Genomic DNA, 20,123 nt, shown 5'->3' on the forward strand with positions numbered 1-20,123 from the left:
TTTGTTTCATGTGTAGATTTTATGCATGTATATGATATTTTAGCTGAATAGATTAATCTCTACCAGTTTTGTAGTCATATGTTCTATTGTGAATCAGGTTGCTTAAAAGCAAATTAGGATTTTCTAACTTTACATAATTTTTTTATTCTTGCTAAGAAGAGAACATGAATAAAGGTAGGAGGAGTTGATAAATTTTCCTCCATTTTAGTTTCGTCGAAATTCGGTATAAAATTCAATCTTTAGTTAAAATTGAATGATAGTTTGGAATGATATCAAATTTGTTTTAGATTCTGATGATTTAAGTAAATAATTAAAAATGATTTAAATATAAATTATATTATTTGTGTAGTATAACTTAATTTTTTATCAGAAAAAAAAAATAAATAAATATGAACTTCAATCCTTATACAGAAGGATAATACATCCTCTATAACTAAACATACAAACCAAAGACACCTAACAACGCCAGTCAACATCTAACCAAGCAACTAAGAAGAAAGTAATACTCAAAAACAACATTAATTCATATTCATGCTAGTTAGAATCCATTTTGAACTTCTTTGAAATGAGTAGAAAAATACCCTTTAATGTTATATTATTTTGGTTTGAATATGGCTCTAATTTGCATACATACAAACAAACAACAGTAGCTAGTTTAGAAGGAAATAGCTTGAGCTAAGTGAAGAAAATAGGTAAATTCCTGTCCCTAGTTTAAGATAGCAGCATAACACTTCTCTGGCACTTAAGTAAATTCTTCCCTCAAATAATGGGGTCCGGGCTTAAAATGATCAGGTTCGTAATATGCCTCTGGCCTGTAAATTCCAGCATCGTTCATTCGGTTGCTCAAAACATGAAGAATGGCTTTCTTCTCACCTCCATACTCATCCCTGTTGTTCTCAACATATTCATTGGCCTCAGCTGCTATCTCATTCACAAATTCAAAACGATTGTCTTCCGATAACAGTAACCTCTCTATGTCCAACGTCAACATCTTTCCCTGTTCCCTAATCTTCCTTACCTGCTCCTCCATGAAAGGAATGCGCTCCATTTTGGGTTCCATATACTCATCCTTTTTTATCTGCAACAAAATGAATTTTTGCTTAGAGTAACATGAGATTAGAGAAGGCTGTGTATCAATAACATTCCCGTTTGGGTAAATAGCTTAGCTAAGCACTTACTGAATAAGTACTTACCGTGTAAGTACTACTTACGTATAAAGAATATTATATGATCAGAGAAAATAAAGTTAAATTATTTTTATCAGATATTATGGAGGGTTTATTGAAATAAGATCAAAACAGTATGAGCATATCATAAATTATTTTCGTAAGTTATCCCAAACACTTACATAATTACTTCAATCAAAAGATAAGTCCAAATAAGCTTTTCCGAACACTGACATAATTACTTTATATCATAAGATATAGGGGTGTTTAGTGGGTCAGATATCCCACTATCCAACTCAACCCAATTAGATTGAGTTTCATTTATGATTGAGTTAAACCTAAATCACTCTTATACGAGTTGGGTGATGAGTTTAGTTTGAGTGAACTCGGACTCACTCTTATACTAGTGTAATGGACAAATTGTGTTATGTTTTTCTTCTTCATGCCTTAAATTAGTTTGGACAAACTTATTATAACTTAACTTATTAATAACTTACTTGAAGCCTTTAATTAATTTTTGTAAAGATTATGTTATTATTTAATTAGGTTGATACTTGAAAATTACAGCTTTAAACAAAAAAAAAAAAAGTTTTCAAAACATTGACCCAATTTAATCCAACCCACTAAAGAGTGGGTTGAGTTTAACATAAAAAAATGTAGAAACCCAACCCACCTCATTCTTTTAGTGGGTTGGATAATGGGTTTGCCCAAAATCTTACCCAACCGGTGAGACAAGTTCAAATAAGCTTAGCTAAGCACTAATGAGACAAGTTCAAATAAGCTTTTCCAAATGCATCAATTACAAGTACTAATGTTCACCACTATGGCAAACATAAAAATCATTGAAGAAGCTACATGTGCACCAAGATCGATCAGAAGATGAGCATGCATCGAGAGTAGAGACTAATGTAACAATATAGGAAGATGTGCAAGGAAACCAAGATACAAAGAAGCAAAGACATGGATTAAATTAAATTAAATTGGCTTATATTTATCTCAGGAGATGAAAAAAAACAGTTATCTTTTGCAAACAATTATGTTCTTAAATAGTAATATACGTGTAAATGTCATAGCATTGACATCAAGCAATCATATGCAATGCATAAAAATCTAGATTGCTAATTCTATTTCACTTTTCCAATCAGTCTACTTTCAAATCCTACAATGCAATAAATCAGTCTATGATAACCTCAACTCTCTCATCCATCTAACTTACAAAAAGTTTCGAATGGTTATACTAAAATCCTTATTTTATAGCAAATGAACAACCATGGGTAAATATTTAGTGGGAAATACCCATCTCCCGACTCATCATGTTGCACTTAAAAGCAATACCTCTTCCAATTGAGGTTGGTGGCCAAGAAAACCAAAAATACAAATTAATCTCACTCTAATATCCTAACTAACCCTTTAGGCTAGATAAATTCAAACATCTAACTAACACTTAGCACAACAATACTCCCACAACTAAGACTTTACATATTGAAAAAGCTTTCTAAACTGGGAAACAAGTACAAATACACAAGCAAACCCCTTCATTTTCACCTCTTTCAATTTGGGAATTTAGACAAACAGGTAAGAGGCAAGGGTGGAAAGCAGTAATTGTAAGAAAGAGAAATCGGGAGCAAAGATACCAATTTTCTTCGCCTCCACACTCGTCGTCCACGACCCTCCTTTCGCATTTGATGCATCATCTTGCAAATCGAATGAACCCATAAACAAGTTCAGTTGAGCACAAACAAAAATTTAAACTTTTCGAATTTCTTTTACCTGCGAGCAAACCCAGAGTCCCGAATTTCCACCTCTTAACTCCATCTTCTGCAAACAAAAATAATTATAGTGAATTTGAATTTCAGAAAATAAATTGAATTATAATATTAGTGGCAAGAGAAATAAGAAATTACAGGTAAAGTGGAAGAGAGAGTAAACGAGTTCATAGGGAGAGCCATGGATGAGTGTTCCACTTATCTGAAAACTAACAAAAATATTTTATAAGACAAAACTGTACTTTTCTTCAAACATTACAAATAAATTTTTTTACAGACTTAAATATTTTTTCTCTATTTAAAATATATTGTTAAATTAATTGATATTTTATTTTCTCTAAAATCTCAAATTAATAATCTCTTTAGTCTTTAGCTTATGTTTAGACTTTAAGTAAACAATGTAGTTAATTATTTATGAGTTTGATTTGTATGTATTTTTAATGTTTATAAATTGAGTTAATTAGAAATTATAATTAATAAGATTTTTAATATAAGTAAAATTATTAGTTTGCTATAGATGATAATTTATGATTAATAGTAATATAAAAATATTTTAGTCTGACAATTATACATATAACATTGAATTAATTAATTTCCATTATATGAGGATTTGTAGTATAAATTTAATTAATTTTTTTTAAAGAAATTAAGAAATATTTTAAAGATTTTCAGGAAAAAGTATATTTTAAAAACCCAACAATAAAATTGCTTTCATAAAATTTGTAAAAATAACGGATGCCTACTAATCTTTTATCAATAACTGTTAAAAGAACTAATTATTTGTTTAGCAGTGTTAAATCGTCGTGTTTGTGTGTATTTTTAATCAAAATATTTTAGTGATAGAATATGAAAACTAAATATAATTATATATAGATACAGATCTTTCAATAAAATGCATTCTTAAACTGATTTTTTTTTTTTAAATTAGCATTCCTTATAATAACTTTAAATATTCATATTGTAGCAGATTAAATATTTTAATAGCTTGGCGTTAGGTTTGACACTATGCAACTCATAAATGTAATGGTAAAAAATGTATAAATTTAATCAATATTTTCTTAGTCACCATAGTATTGGTCAGGAAATATTTGATGTATTACAAATTATTTTATGTGATTTATCCGATGCAATCAATAATTTAATGCATACCAAACCAACTTACTAATATCACAAGTTTTATGCGATAACTTTGTTTTCCAAGTCTTTTATCTTATAATAAAAAAATTAACAATTCTTATCATTCAAGAAATATAACTTAAGTGATTAATATATTGTTTAAGTGATATTTGAGTACTAAAGTAAGTAAATGGGGGAATTTAAATTTTTTTATTATTGATTTGGGATTTTTTTTTACAAAATTGGGTTAAGTTTTGTGAGGATCAAAACGATTTTAAATTAAAACTCGTGTGTCATATGGACAATTTTGATTAATTATGTTAATTAACTGAGGGTTGTGCTTAGTGATCCAGTTTAATGCAGAATAATACATATAAAGTTGTGTCACCAATGTACAATTTCAATTTTATTATTTTTACACTAATGCACAAGTTCAATTTGGTGTTAAATAAAAAATAGGTTTAATACGTAAAAGACTTTGAATTTTTTACATATATATTTAAAGAGAGTGGTTTATAATTGTTCCTATTGTGTCGTTCATTTATACATTAAGAACACTTTTTTGGTTTGTTTTGATTTGGGTTATTCATTTTGTTATGAATGTGTCTAATATTTGGTCTTCCAGATTTTTTACGTCTCATGTGAACATCTGGCAAAAATTGAGTCTAGTGTAAGCAGACTAATCAAATTAGGAACAATTGCATAACTCCGACAAATTTACATAATATCGTAATCTACAAATAATTACAATTAACAAATTATTACAAATCCAAATTTTTCCACTCTTTAAGATAATACAAAAAGTAACTTTTTTAAATTTATGAATATATGTGTAAAAAAAATTAAAGTCTTTTTTTTTCATAATATACCTATTTTTTTCATAACCAAACTCAATTTGTTCATATGTATCACAATTTTCGTGCATAATAGTAAAACTAAAGTTGTATACAGGTGACACAAATTCAGTTGTATTGTTATGCACTGAAATTGTGTGACTCATACACAACTTCAGTTAATTAACATAATTAAATAAAGTTGTGTAGATAACACACGAGTTCTAACTTAAAATCGTTTTAACCTCTAGAATTTAATCCAATTTCATAATTTTTTTATACAAATTAATAATAAAAGTTTTACATTGTTCTATTTATATACGTTAGCTAATATTTGAGTGTTTAAATAAAAAAAAATTGAGATATTCACTTTTACAAGAAATATTCTGAAATATATATATATATATATAACAATTATTCAATAATTGTTTTTCAAATATTTTCAAGTTGTAAGTCAAACTAAAGTTAAAATTTATTTTTGGTTTCTAAATAATTGACTGCTTAGGAAATTTTGGAAAGGTTGATTTATAACATGTTTGATTTGATGAGAAGAAGTGATTGAATCATTAGATGTTAGCTATTTGTGCATTAAATGTAGTATTTTAAATTTGATATAATATGCTTATCCTTTGTGTGTATTTTATAATGTTTTGAAATGATTGAGTATTGACACATGAGCATAAATGTCTACAATACAAATATTATCACAAAACAAATTAAAAAATGAATGAAATCAAAACAGAAGAAATTTAACATGTTTTAGATTTTTTTTTCTCACACAAGTTACCCGATGAATTTATAAACCATTACAACTCAATCACAATTATCTCAATTTACATGAAAGTTAGTTCACAACTTTAAGTAATGCACTAAGATTACTCAAATTACTTTAAGTTCACCATTAATGTCATAACATGTCTATTTAGTTATACAACTTAGAAGTATGTAACAGGATCTGAAACACATGTTTGTGTTTAATAAAAGATGCAAAATAATTAGCTGCATTAGATTGTAATTGATGTATATGGTTCTACAAGATCTTCTTTCATCAAAGTTGTCTTTAAGATACATTTCATTATACTATATACTCTTCATCATACACACTTTACACTTTATTTGGTCGAGAGACTTTCATAAAAAAAAACCAAATAATAATATATACATTAGACAACTTTATTCATCTTTTTTTAAATAAAAAACTACACTAGATAATTTTCTAAACGGTGACATAAAATCATGTTTGAAACATTATTCAAATTACCTTTTTATCATAATTTGAGACAGAGGTATAATATAAAAAATAAAATAAAATTTAAAAAACTATATGTTTCTTTCTTTTTATGTAGAGAGAAAAAGATTCAAATTAAAGTCCGAACAATTATAATGATGTTATGAAGGAGAATAAATTCATCTTATAGAAAATTATAATAATCAAATTGTGAGTAGCTGTTGAGAAATAGAGATATAATGATATTCTAGATAAAAAATGTTCCTATCATTAATATATTATTATAGAAGTTATATAATCATCTCACTTCAATTTTTATTTCTTTGTCTTCCATTGTTTTTGAATGAAAAGTAGTAGTAGAGTGAAGCAAAAAGAACATAAGATTGGATGACACGTGTATCCACAACAAGTGAAAAGTATATTTTAAAAATCTAAGTCAGTCTTGGTAACAAGATAAAAAATTAAGTGTAAAATAAAATATAATAAAAGCATGCTCTGACCATCCTATTAACTTACTAAACAATTAATTAAAAATGTATCCACCTAAAACAACTCTGAATACCAATAGATAACATGATTAGTTTTAAGAAAATGATAATCACTCCTAATTACACTATATTTACCTCATGCTAAACAATATTATAGTATATTGCATGCGATAAATAAATAAAATCGAGGGGGATACGAAAAAATAATCTATAGCATATTAAGTAAGAAAGCATTCTATTTACCTTTTATTAACAAAAATATTTTTTTTACCGCAATCATCGATAATAGTATATTAAACATGTTAGTAATTAGTTGACAATACATTATATATAGTTTATATGTATTTCATTTGATATCACGTAATCATTTACAGTAAATGTATTAATTTTTGTAATAGTTACCTTCAAAGCCATATATATATAACTAGTTGGAGCACATTGTATATAGAAATTAAATTCATAAAAACAGGTTATTTAAATATTATATAGAAATCAATTATCTTAAAATCACGTATTAAGCAACGTATCTGATTAATCAATAATAAATTATATATAATTTATCTTCTTTTCATTCAATCACTCGTGGTATAATTAAATATAAAAATATTTAAAAATAAGTTTGTTTATGCATTTTTCTAGAACAGATGGAAGTTGAAGCTTGACTGTTGAGTTGAATGGCAGCGATAGTATCCTATTATTTTGGTATATTTATATAATAATTATAAATCAGTATTATTATTATTATTGTTATTATTAATAAAAAAAGCAGCATAAATATATATATGTGTGTATATATATTATATATATATATAGGAAAGCAGTAACTCAGTTGGTTCACGTTGCTGCTGGAGTGTGCAAAGGAAAGATAGTGGAACTTGTTTCTAGGGTTTGCGATGGAGTTTGCAAAATCAAATAAGTCAACAAAATTTCTGTAATCCCATGTTTTTCTCGACAACAATGCCAACTGAATTCTGTTGATTTAGATTGATCACGCTGCTGCGGATAAGCGTGCGCAGCCATAAAGAACTTTGAAAGAACTCCGAAAAAACCCAATCCATCACCATGGAACGTTCTAGATCTAAGAGGAACTACTACTATGAACAAGACTATGATTCTGAGACTGTGGCCAGGACCAGGCCGCGCTATAATCACCACTACAGCGCCGGCGCCGGGAACCACCGCCACCGTGGCGGAGGCGCCCGCCACGCAAAGGCGCAGGACTCGCAACTAAGCGTCACAACCAGCTACCGCATTCTGTGCCACGACATGAAGGCTGGCGGCGTGATAGGAAAGTCCGGCAGCATTATAAAGTCCATAAGGCAGCACACCGGCGCGTGGATCAACGTGCACGAGCTCATGCCGGGGGATGAGGAGCGGATCATCGAGATTTCGGACACTCGACGGCGAGACCCCGAGGGGAGAATGCCGTCATTCTCGCCGGCGCAGGAGGCGCTGCTGCTGATCCACGAGCGGATTCTGGAGAGCGACGCGGCGTTCGGGGTGGTGGAGGAGGATGAAGAGTACGGCGGGAGGGGTGGAGGCGGTGGGAGGGACCGGGTGGCGACGAGGCTGGTGGTATCGAGAATGCATGTTGGGTGTTTGTTGGGTAAAGGAGGGAAGATTATTGAACAAATGAGGATGGAAACCAAGACGCAGATTAGGATACTCCCTAGAGATCACAACCTTCCCCGTTGTGTTTCCATGTCTGAAGAGATTGTTCAGGTGCCCAACCAGAAAAAATAAGCTTGGACTGTTTTTCATCTCATACTTAAATTGCATGCATGATATGCTCTGAGCTTTAAAGACAAACGAAACCCCCTTCATTAATTTTGTTGAACATCGGTTTGGACTGTGAGGGAGCAAGTTACTCTCATCCACCCTTGCTGAATTTGGAGGATACTAATTAAAATTCGAGAACCGAAGATATTAATGACCTTTTTTTTTCAGTTTCACTCTTCACTTTGCATATTTATCCCTTCATTGATCAGCTTCGCCTAAACTAATTAAGTAATGTAATAAAGCATCGATTGTAACTGATTTATGGTAAGGCTTGAAGGGCTTTTGAAGTTCTTCTTTTTGAGATTACTTTCAAGTTTCAGCTAAAAAGCTGGAAAGAAGGAATGATGTTGTGGTTCAAAGCAATATTTCTTTTCATTGGGGGTTCTGAGTTTATTCTGTGTTGGATCATTGGATTTGTGCTGCATTTATCCCAGTTTTTTAGTAATCTGTTTCTGATGTGCTTCTGTGATTATGTGGTTGAACTTGGCTAGATCTAGTATGTATTTATTGGTTGATTCTTGCGTGAATTTAGTCTGTTTATTGAGATAGAAAGCAGGCAGTACCATGCCTATTTGAAGATAACATCTTTTATACTGCTTTCATTCATGATGGTGATATGAGAAATATGGAGATGTAGGGTGTTGCTTGGCCATTCTATAGATCTGTGTGATTCATACATTTAAAAAATATATGAACTGAAGGTTTGCCAATTATGTTATGTTTTCTGCAGGTTGTTGGTGATGTAAGTGCTGTAAAGGATGCTATAGCTAATATATCATCACGGTTGAGGGAGAGCCAGCACCGCGACCGAAGTCATTTCCATGGGCGTATACATTCACCAGAGCGATTTTTCTCTCCCGACAATGATTATATTCCTCATGTGACTGGTGGATCTCGTAGATCATCTGTGGATGGGGCCGCTTTTGGATCACGAGGTTCTAACACAACTAGCAGAAACAATAACCACTCTGCAATGAATTATTTGATGGAGCCTGGGGCTGCTCCTGTTTCTGATGATGTGCATGGCTTTTATGGGGAGGAACTGGTTTTCCGTGTACTCTGTCCAGTTGAGAGAGTTGATCGTATAATTGGGGAATCAGGTGGAATTGTAGAGTTCCTTCAGAATGAGGTTGGTGTAGATGTTAAGGTCACTGATCCTGTTGGTGGTTCGGATGAACAAATAGTTATCATTACTTCAGAGGAGGTACTTTTCTTCCCCGTTCTTTTTTGTTTCTCTATCTGATGTGTACGGTGTACTAGTGCAAATTCTTTTAGGGGACTAGTTCAGGTTGCAAGTGTTTTGGGCACACTGCTTTCCCTGCTTAACTTCAACAGTTTTTTTTGGTGCAAGTTGACATGTGTCCACTTAGATATGATACATCACATGTTTAAAGTTCTAACTGTTTCTAATTATGCACTCTAGGGTCCTGATGATGAGCTGTTCCCAGCTCAAGAAGCTTTGTTACATATACAAACCCGCATTGTCGATCTTATTCTAGAGAAAGACAATACTATAACCACCAGACTTGTTGTCCCATCCAGCGAAATTGAATGCTTAGACGGAAAGGATGCTTCACTTTCAGAAATAAGGAGGTTGACTGGTGCTAATATTCAAATTTTGCCTAGAGATGAGCTACCTCCCTGTGTTGCAAAAACCGATGAACTTGTACAGGTTTGTCATATATCCTACAGCTGGCTGATGTATTCTATCAGATTCCTTTGATAAATGTAGAACTTAATAATGATGACAGGTGTTATTCCTCAAAGCATCATACTGGGTGCATGTGTACTTACTTTACAAAAAATTGACAAACTAAAGAATGTACTGTTTTCATTATTAAAATATTTTTCCAATACATGGTATAAAGAGGATCCAGATGAGAGTGAACTTAGACACAATGATAGGCTTATTGTCCCGTGACTTAAGCCTCTTCACTTGTGGGGGTAACGCTGTGGACAGATTTACCCTCCCTCCCTTGAGCCCCCATTAGGCAGAAGCCTCATGCACCCAGTATAGAGAGGATCCAAAGCCTTACCTTCCAGTTCTGTAATGTTAAAACAAAGACCTGAATATTCAAAATATGCTTTTTCTGTTTCTCAATTGCTTCTTTATTGGCATTACAGATTGTAGGAGAGATTAAAGCGGCCCGAGATGCTGTTGTGGAGGTGACATCAAGATTAAGAAGTTACTTGTATAGGGATTTCTTTCAAAGGGACATAGTACCACCAGTTGCCTTGCCTGGTGTGGAGGCATCTTCTTCCAATAATTTAGTTCCAGTTATTGAAACACTCACGACCTATCAAAATATGCAAACTGTTGCAGCAGCCTTTCCATCAAAGGTATTCTTTGATGCAATGAAAGTTGCTTTATTATCTTAAGTATATTGCTCATCATCTTTATTTATGTTATTTAAATGATTAGCATTTGGGAGATTTATTAGTCATCTTCAGTTTATGTTCCTTGTCTTCTCTGAAAATAACTTTTGACCACAGGAATTAAGAAAGTTATTTTTTCTTTGTCCCATGAAAAAATTCTTATTTCAACTAGTAACGGGGAAGTATTTTCATTGGTGGTATACCCTTTTTCTTTGTTTGGGATGGGGAGGAGGTTCTGTTCTCATACTGTATATTTTTTTTTACTGTTGTAAGCACCCACGCACATCAAAAGCTAAATATTAAGGGGAAGAACCATATACTTAAACACTCCACTAAGCGCCCATACTATTGATGTGAGATTTAGGCTTCTTATAATACCAAATTCCATATCATAGAACTCTTTGTAAGAGTCGACTTCTCAGTTGATTTTACTTTACGACAATTTATTCAATGACACTTCACTATACATTTGTCAGAATCTTCCGTAGGTAGTGAGAGACTGAAATCAGTTATGGTACCAATTGATAAGCACTCAAGCACTTGGAGAATCTACCTTAAAAAACTAGCTATTAAGGGGTGTGAACCTAAAACTTGAATATTCCACTGAGTAGTTCTTACTCAACGTGGGACTTAACCACCCCATAATACCTAAGTTCCTATAACAAGTAGTTAAGTTGTATCATAAAAATGGAATTTATCTGGTACTGTTGATATAGAGCAAGTAATATATGAAACATATAATGCTATCTATCGATCAAGCAATTCTTTTACTATTTTGCAATGGCTATTTAAGTATAGTCTTGTATCTAAGGTGTTCTCAATCGGTGGCCAAACCATATAATTAAAGTTATGGCTTTATTATCTACTTTATACAGAACGTTGTTTTTTTGATTTGAAGATACAAGGAAGTTTTATTCCTTTTCTATTTTTTTATCGAAAGGAACCTGGAGGAACTAGCACTGAGATAGGAAAGCAGAAAGAAAGTGATCGCCGTGATGACGTGCTTAGTGGTTTGAATAGGTAACTGGTTTTAACCTAATTTTACAATAGGAAGTTGTACTCTGTCTTGTGCCTTTCTAATGTTTTATGTTCCCACCTTGTGGGTAGGATTGCTGTGCCTCTTGTCACAAGGAGTACACTTGAAGTTGTTATACCAGAGTATGCAGTACCAAAGCTTATAGCAAAATCCAAAAGCAAGCTTGCCCAAATAAGTGAGGTGTGTTGATTTGATCTTTTAGTACCTTACTTTGATATTTGGATTGTGAAGTGCTAGAAAAAGCATTCTTATACAAAGTTGTTAAACCTATTTGTCCATGTTTACCTTTTATCTACTCCTTGCGTAATTGAATTGAGTAGCTCCCCACTCCCTCCACCAAATTTAAAAAACTGAGCAATTCAATTACTCTCAGAACAACAACAATGAAATAATTTTTTTCTTTACATTGCTTGACTTGTAGATTGTATCTATAGATCATACTAAATTTATTTTATTTTTTGATTTAGCTTCAAGAATGAAAAACAAATTACCCATTATTTTTGGATTTAGATTCTAGAAATTGTTATCGTTTTATTCTATAAATAAATCCGTTATATTCACTAATGTTTTCATGGTAACAGTTATCAGGAGCCAATGTAACACTAGTAGAGGATAGACCAGACGTGACACAGAAGATTATTCAGATATCTGGAACTCCAGAGCAGGCAGAGAGAGCCCAGAGCTTGCTCCAAGGATTTATTTTGAGCAGTAAGTCCTTATGTGTCAGACGTAATTTTTATTCCCGGAATGTATTTGTTGTTGTCTTGATTTTTAAAGAGAAAACACCCATGATTTGTAAATAAAAAAATTTGAATCGATGTTTTCTTTTGTTTTAACAGCACAAGAAGACGGTCCTTAAACTACTGAAATTCCGAAAGCTGGTTAGACTAAAGGGAAGAATGATTAATTTAGTGCTTGAAGCATTTTGTTCCATGCACTGATGATTGGATTTCCATGTTTACAAGATTGTTGTGGCCAAGGGTTGAAATTTTCAACAGAGAGAAGCATCTCAGTGTAAATGTTGTACTAAGAGAGCTTCTTTGTTAGTTTTGTTAGTCTTTTTAGCTAGTGCATGGGAGCAATTGTTAGCCACCCTAGATGGTGTTTTTCTAGTTGATCTCTTCTATTAATTTGAGTAAGTAAATCAAAAGGTTTTATTATTCAAGCCTGAAAATGGGGAGGGGGCTTCACCCTCGCAATACGGGGTTTCTGTTACACGATGCTACCTCATTTAACAAATTCAAGTCACAAGTCTGAACTCTGAATTGCTGATTTCAAAGTTAAATATTTCTGAATATACCTACTATAATCACCACATGGATTATGTAATATTTCTTGAAAGACAAAAATTAAAAAGATATACTGTCTTTAAACAATTTAGAAGGGTGAATTAATTTGTGATCAGAAAATAATGTAGTGAACAATAATGTCGGTGGTAGAGTAATGTAACTAGGAGTTATGAGGATTTCAATTTTGGTTTAGAGTGCCAATATGTTTAGTCTCACTTCACAATTTAATATATTAATATTTATTACTATATTATTGGTAGAATAGTTTGTAAAGTGGAAATAATTTGTTTTATAAGGTGTCAAAAAGTATATTTTTTCTTCGGTTCAGGATGAACATTAATGATGTGCCTTACGGTTGCAGATGCAATGGGTTTATAAATACCTTTCTATAGACGCATTTTCACCCAGTGGAACAACTTAAAATATCTTATAATACTCTTTCATATAGTTCAAAATGATTATAACATTTAAATTATAGAATTGAACAAAATTACAAATTAAAGTGGACTATTTTAAAATTAAATTAAACTTTAAGAGTGATTTAAAATTATTAAATTAAATTGTATAATATGTTAAATGAATTGAATTATACTATAATTTAAGTGAACGGAATCAAATTTAACTACTCTAAATTAATTTTAAGCTATTTAAATAATTTAAATTGTTTAAATAAGTACTAATGGACATCTTAATTTAAAGTATATATTTTTTTTTAATTTCATAAATTATAAAAAAATTTATTTAATAACAATTTAGTTCTTTAAAATTATATTAGTATAAAAGTTTTGGTCAATTTTTTTAAACAAATCAATTTTTTATACAATTTTATTTAATACAAAAATTAATTCAGTTCAAATATTGAGGTAGTACAACATGCTCCTAGGTGTGAAGTACATAGTGGATTCAATATTGTGTAACAACATGGTTCTTTGCTCCAAATGGAGTTATTAGCATAATAATATCTATATCTATTATGCTGTAAACTTAAAAATCATAATACAATTTTTTTAATCAATAAAAAAATCAATAAATTAAAAGTCAGAATTGTTCCAATCCCTTTCCAAAAATTACATATTACCCTTTATCTTAGATTGATATTAAACCTTTCTCTCTATCTTACACCACAACTACCAGGCCAAATTCTACATGTCAGCCTTATAACAAAAAAGACATATTAAATAAAAACTAATTTTAAAATTTTAAATAATTAATTATTATTTAATTAATTTAGAAACTATTTTATAAATTAGTTCTTTAATAGTTTTTATTATTTATAAAAGTTTATAAAATAGTTTCTAAATTGGTCTCTAACCTTTAGTTACCAAGATTTTAACTACCAATATTTTAGATTTTAAATTAATACTGATAATGACTAATTTATACCCTAAAATATTAATAACTAAAATATTGATAGTTAATTTAGATATTAATTTAAAAATTATTTAATAAATTTTTATTAATAATAAAAATTATTTTAAATATAAATAATATTTTTAATTTTTAAAATAATATTTAATTTAATCAATATAATAATTAATTATTTTTTATTTTTAAACTTAATTATTATTTAATAATTTTCTTATAATAATTTGACACATATACCCTTCACGTATACACTCGTCTCATGAATCATACCATAAAACAAAATGCACTTTTGATGTCTCTTTTACATCTTATTACCCTTTCCTAAATTATGTGAAGTTATTTTAATACTTATTATAGCACAAGTTCCACACCCTAACTAACAATTATGCACTTAATGTTTAGAGATGTTGAGTAGATTCTACCTCTTCCAAACATAGTTGACAAAGATTTGAGGCTAGATGAATTTCACTTTTTTTCTTAATTACAATCCTGTTCTTGCTTAGTTTCCATACAAAATACTTTCGTTTTTCAAATTAATGTGAAAAACTTATCATTCTCATTGTTTCTATTATTATACAGAATATTATTTGATGATTTTAGTATATAAATCTCATTTCTCCCTTTCTATCTCAAGATTAATTCCATCATAAATGCCTTCACGAGTGGTAACTCCCACTCAAACCAATGATCTCTACCTCAATGCTCATTCCCATAAAATCATAATACAATATTACTTTAAATTGTAACACTTTATTCATTTTCTAATTTCTTACAATATTGTGTTACAAACAAACACAGTAACAGAAGAGTAATTATGAAAGTGTCTGAGGAGAGCCAAGATTTCTTGTGCAGCAACATAGATTTTTGCCATCAGTACTGCAACGACTACCATCTCTAAAGCCAAAAAATGAGCAATACGAGTTGCAATTTTTTTCATTTGGACAACGTCCCCCCTTCTGACAAATTTCTATGGCAGATCCTAAAATCAATGCAATGCAATGTCATTACAAATTGTATGCAAATCATAGTTTTATCTTTAATAAACTCAACTATCACAACTTAATAGTTTGTATTATCAACCATTCCATAACTACCAAAAATTATATAATAAGTATTAAATATTTACCAAACTTAAGACAATTAGAAATAACAGATGATTCATGTGTTCCATGCTTAAATGATTTTTCTTTTGTTTTGATGAAGATTAAAAGTTCAAAATTAAGTTAACAAGATTTGTACTAGAAGCATCTTAAGTATATTACCTGGAGCCAAAAGAAAAACAATGCACACAATTGCCAAGACAAAGCCTAGGTCGATGATTCTTCTGTTAGCCATTATGTGAAGATGAGTCTGTGTGCTCTTGCTTTCTTCTGTCAAAATGATGAAGATCTTGGGTTTTCTCAGTGATGAGCTTATAAGCATTTATACAAATAGATATACTATATTAGTAGTGATTATAATTACTAAGTAATTTACTTACTGTAGTTAATAAAACATATTTAAAATAAATAAAATTAAGAATAGTAAATAGTTATAAAGAAGGAAGAAAATCCTTATTAAAATCTTTCCATTTTTTGTAACTTTCTAAAATCGCAGAAAAGCCTCCCTTGCTCCCAACCTTTTCAAAACTTTTTATTTTTGTAATTTTGAAATCACCTCTGAAGGTAAAAATATATAGCTGGCTGGTTTATTGTGAATACCTAACTCATCTAATACATTAATTAGTTATTTAACCAAATAGTCAAATACAATTTAATGTGAACGCAAAAATATTCCTTGTATATTTTCTTATTAACGTGTAACAGAAGTTAAAATATATTTTAGATAATAACTTAATAGACAACATGAAATAAAGTTTTACATACTCCTAATTTTTTCTTACACAATAAGCTATAAAAAAATTAAAAAATAGTGTAAGATTCTAAATTTAAAATTCAAAGAATATAAGTCACATATAATCATATAAGTTCCATAGAAAACTATATCTTATTTTCATGATAAATATAAATGTAAATAGTAATTCACTACAAGAAAATTATTAAATAGAAATTAATTTTAAAGATAAAATTAATTAATTGTTATATTGATTAAATAAAAACTATTTTAGATATCAATAAAATTTGTAGTATCTAAAAAATTGTATCTAATTTAATTAATATAATAATTAATTATTTTTTGTTTTTAAAATTTGTTTCTATTTAATGATTTTTTAGTAGTGATTGTTTTACAAAAATATTTTTGCCAACTTTTATGGATACATTTGAGTCAATATTATGCAATATTTTTTTTTTATTATTGTTCTTATATTTATTTATTTTTTCTAAAATGATGTTTCATAAAAGCGTAATCGAACCTTAATGCATATGGTTAGAAGCATATAAGTAATTCATCTGTACCTATATCATTGTAGATATATGCTTTAAAAACTGTCATGTATCAGTTGAATAGTGTTAGTAAGGCAGTTCAAAAGGCACCTTTTGAATTGTGGACAGGTAGGAAACCTAGTTTGAGACACCTGCATGTTTGGGGATGTCCGACAAAAATTAAAATATACAATCCGCAAGAAAAGAAATTGGATGCAAGAACAATTAGTGGATATTTAATTGGTTATCCAACAAAGTCAAAAGGGTATGAGCTATAATACTTTCATGATTTAATAATTACATAAATCATAATGCGCATTTAAAGACCTTATGTGAATTAATAAGAGTCATGGCGGTTACATGTCATTTTTTTTTATCAACAAAGAATAAAGTAAATTAAACGAAACACTTCAGGGGTGTCCCAACCCTTATACCAACTACCACAGCGTACACATAACACACCCAAAACAAAGCATCCAGAAAAGTTGGTATGTGGTGGTTATTACAAAAGAGAAGCATGATGCAGGGTCTACCACACAAACACCCAAGGGTTACAAGCAGAATACAACTGAATCCTTAGGTACAGGGACTAACACTCGCTTATAACAGCTGCTGACAGAAGCACACCACCAAACTAAAGCTATCAGTCCCTATTTTCCTCTACAAACCAAAACAGAAACCATATGATAAACAATGTTTCCTTCATAATTGTGTAGCAACTCTAGAGCATAAAAAACATGTCATTTAATCAACACATTTCCTTCCATGTACTACTATATCATTCTTTCTCCTTAATATGACTTTATCATGAGAAATTCATAATGGGTTCAAACATAATGTCATTTTTCATCAATAATAACATAATTTGTTTTCCATAACATAATTTGCATGCATATACATGAAGTAGAAAACATATATTTTAGAAACTTTTATTTATCAATGAGCTCAGAGTGTCAAATAAGCATTGATAACAATATTCATCATTCACTAGTAGACATAATGCCCATATTTTCAACATGACCAGTAAATGTTTTGGGCGACAACCCTTTTGTTGAAGGGTCAACAATCATAAGATCAATGCTAATATGTTTTATTGACACTCTATGTTTCTGAATTTTCTCTTTAACGACAAAGTATTTCAATTCCATATGTTTAGCACATTTGAATACTTGTCGTTTTTAGAAAAGAAGATAGTTGCAAAATTATCGCAATAAATTCTCAGTGGTTTGGAAATACTGTCAACAATTCCAACTCCTGAAATAAAATTCCACAACCAATTAGCTTGAACTGTAGCCTCAAAGCATGTCACAAATTCAGCCTCCATGGTGGATGCAACAATGACTGAGTGTTTCGCCACTTTTCCATGAAATCGCTCCTCCGGCTAAAAGATACACATAACCAAATGTAGACTTTCGTGTATCCACAGAGTCAGCAAAATCTGAATCAGTATATTCAATCACCACAAGATGATCAAATCTTTTATAAGTAAGCATGTGATCCTTCGTTCCTTGCAAGTATCTTAAGACTTTCTTCACAGTTTTCCAATGATCCAATCCTGGATTACTCTAGTATTTACCAAGCATACCAATTGCAAAGCTAATATCTGGTCTTGTATATGTTTGAGCATATATTAAACTCCCAACAATTGATGCATAAGGGATAGTCTCCATCTGTTTTCGTTCCAAATCATTCTTTGGACATTGCATGCGACTAAATTTGTCTCCTTTCTGTATTAGAACAGGAGATGTTGAACATTTATCCATTCCGAATCTCTCTAATGCCTTGTTTGGATCCAGGGGTGGTACTGTTGTCGACGACGGAAGTCACAACACCACCCCATTTGGTTCCATGGTTCGTTGCGGGTGAGAGTGCAGCTGAAGAGAAAGTTGAGGGAATGTTGTTTCTTCTGAAAGCTGAAGAGAAAGTTTCACTGTGCAGTGGAAGTGCCAAATCATCACCACGCATTTCCAATCTTGCCCTTACTTTTTTGTTGGATTCAAGAAGCACAGTGCCTCTGCATGCATGCCAAGTGAAAAGCAAGAGATTCCTGACTTGGTTCAGGAATCTATTGACCATGTGAAAGTTTGAAACCTCATCAATGAAGTGGGTGAGAGGTAGGTGTGTGAGATTCGTGGTTTCTTTATAAACGTTGCTTCCTCCATTCACAATTCACAGATAAGCGAAGCCTAAGCAATGAGAGCGAAGCATAGAGTGTGTAGTTGGAGAGATTCGTAAGTCATAGTGTGTGTTAGGGGCTTCATTAACGTAGAGGTTATTCATCTGAAAGTGGTGTGTTCATCTCTGGATTCATCTGTGCCTTCATCTGGTTCATCTGAGGTGAGTTTATATGTTTCATTCAACGGTTAATCGATTATGGCTCAAATATCACAGGCAAAATAATCGATTATGGTGTAATCTGCAAAATTTTCCAGGCATAATCGATTATGTATAGTGTGTAAAATGGCTCATAATCGATTATGTGTTTGGGATAATCGATTATGCTTGTTTTTAGCCTAGCAGCATAATCGATTATGCTTTGATAATCGATTATCTGATGTGTGTGAAAGGGGTCCTAATCGATTATGGGATGTGATAATCGATTATGCTTGTTTTTTGCCTACTAACATAATCGATTATGCTTTGATAATCGATTATCCTCTTTGTGTAAGTGATGCCATAATCGATTATGTTCTTGAATTTTTGAAATAAAAATGTTTGTTAATTTATTTGTTTTCTGTTATTTTCAGGTGTGTTGATCTTCCTATAAGGCATCCTATTGCTGTTGTTGAGTGCTTATCTTCAGGTTTTAATTTTTTTTTATGTAAAATTATTTTATTTAATTTGTGTTTTATATTTATGATTATGGTTTTGTAATATAATTTGTTTAGAATTTATTTTAGTTTATTATGTTAAGGCTGTTGTTGTAATATAATTTTTTTAGAGTTTAGTTTAGTTAATTATGTTAAGTAGTTACTAGATAGTTAATTAAATATGTTAAGGAGTTTAGTTAATTAAATTAATTTTTTCAGTTGATTTATTGTTTTAATTTTCGTAGACAGTTATTAATTTTTTAACATTTAAGAAAATTTTTTATTTCTATGAAATGAATTATTTAGAGAATCGAAACAGAAATTTGTAAATTTTATGTTTTTTATTATATTAAACATAAATTATTAATGTTATAATTAAATCAAATAAAAAAATGTTGTTGTGATTAAAGAAAAGTGAAAAATTTAAGATAAATATTGTTTATAAGAGAATAGATATTGTATAATAATAAATATACAAAGTTAATAAATATTGTATAAGAAAACTGAA

The 20,123-nt window shown here is 30.5% G+C and overlaps 2 protein-coding genes and 1 long non-coding RNA gene across 3 annotated transcripts; 1 reads left to right on the forward strand and 2 right to left on the reverse strand.

Moving 5' to 3' along the window:
- Positions 1-503: 503 nt before the first annotated feature.
- LOC137821104 (protein PLASTID TRANSCRIPTIONALLY ACTIVE 7) lies at positions 504-3,202 on the reverse strand. Its single transcript, XM_068625531.1, has 4 exons — positions 3,071-3,202; positions 2,937-2,984; positions 2,801-2,860; positions 504-1,078 (listed from the first exon to the last, which is right to left on the reverse strand). The coding sequence occupies exons 1-4, from the start codon at positions 3,113-3,115 to the stop codon at positions 743-745; spliced, it is 489 nt and encodes a 162-aa protein (XP_068481632.1). The 5' UTR covers positions 3,116-3,202; the 3' UTR covers positions 504-742.
- Positions 3,203-7,402: 4,200 nt separating this feature from the next.
- On the forward strand, positions 7,403-12,948 carry LOC137821292 (RNA-binding KH domain-containing protein RCF3). The gene is made up of 8 exons (XM_068625807.1): positions 7,403-8,319; positions 9,107-9,580; positions 9,800-10,048; positions 10,501-10,716; positions 11,693-11,772; positions 11,860-11,968; positions 12,370-12,496; positions 12,628-12,948. The coding sequence occupies exons 1-8, from the start codon at positions 7,660-7,662 to the stop codon at positions 12,645-12,647; spliced, it is 1,935 nt and encodes a 644-aa protein (XP_068481908.1). The 5' UTR covers positions 7,403-7,659; the 3' UTR covers positions 12,648-12,948.
- Positions 12,949-15,172: 2,224 nt separating this feature from the next.
- LOC137821875 (uncharacterized) lies at positions 15,173-15,843 on the reverse strand. The gene is made up of 2 exons (XR_011082888.1): positions 15,705-15,843; positions 15,173-15,421 (listed from the first exon to the last, which is right to left on the reverse strand). It is a non-coding gene; the product is annotated as an uncharacterized lncRNA (long non-coding RNA).
- Between the last annotated feature and the right edge of the window lie 4,280 nt (positions 15,844-20,123).

This window comes from Phaseolus vulgaris, chromosome 9, assembly GCF_000499845.2.
Source record: "Phaseolus vulgaris cultivar G19833 chromosome 9, P. vulgaris v2.0, whole genome shotgun sequence".
NCBI classification, from domain to species: Eukaryota; Viridiplantae; Streptophyta; class Magnoliopsida; order Fabales; family Fabaceae; genus Phaseolus; species Phaseolus vulgaris.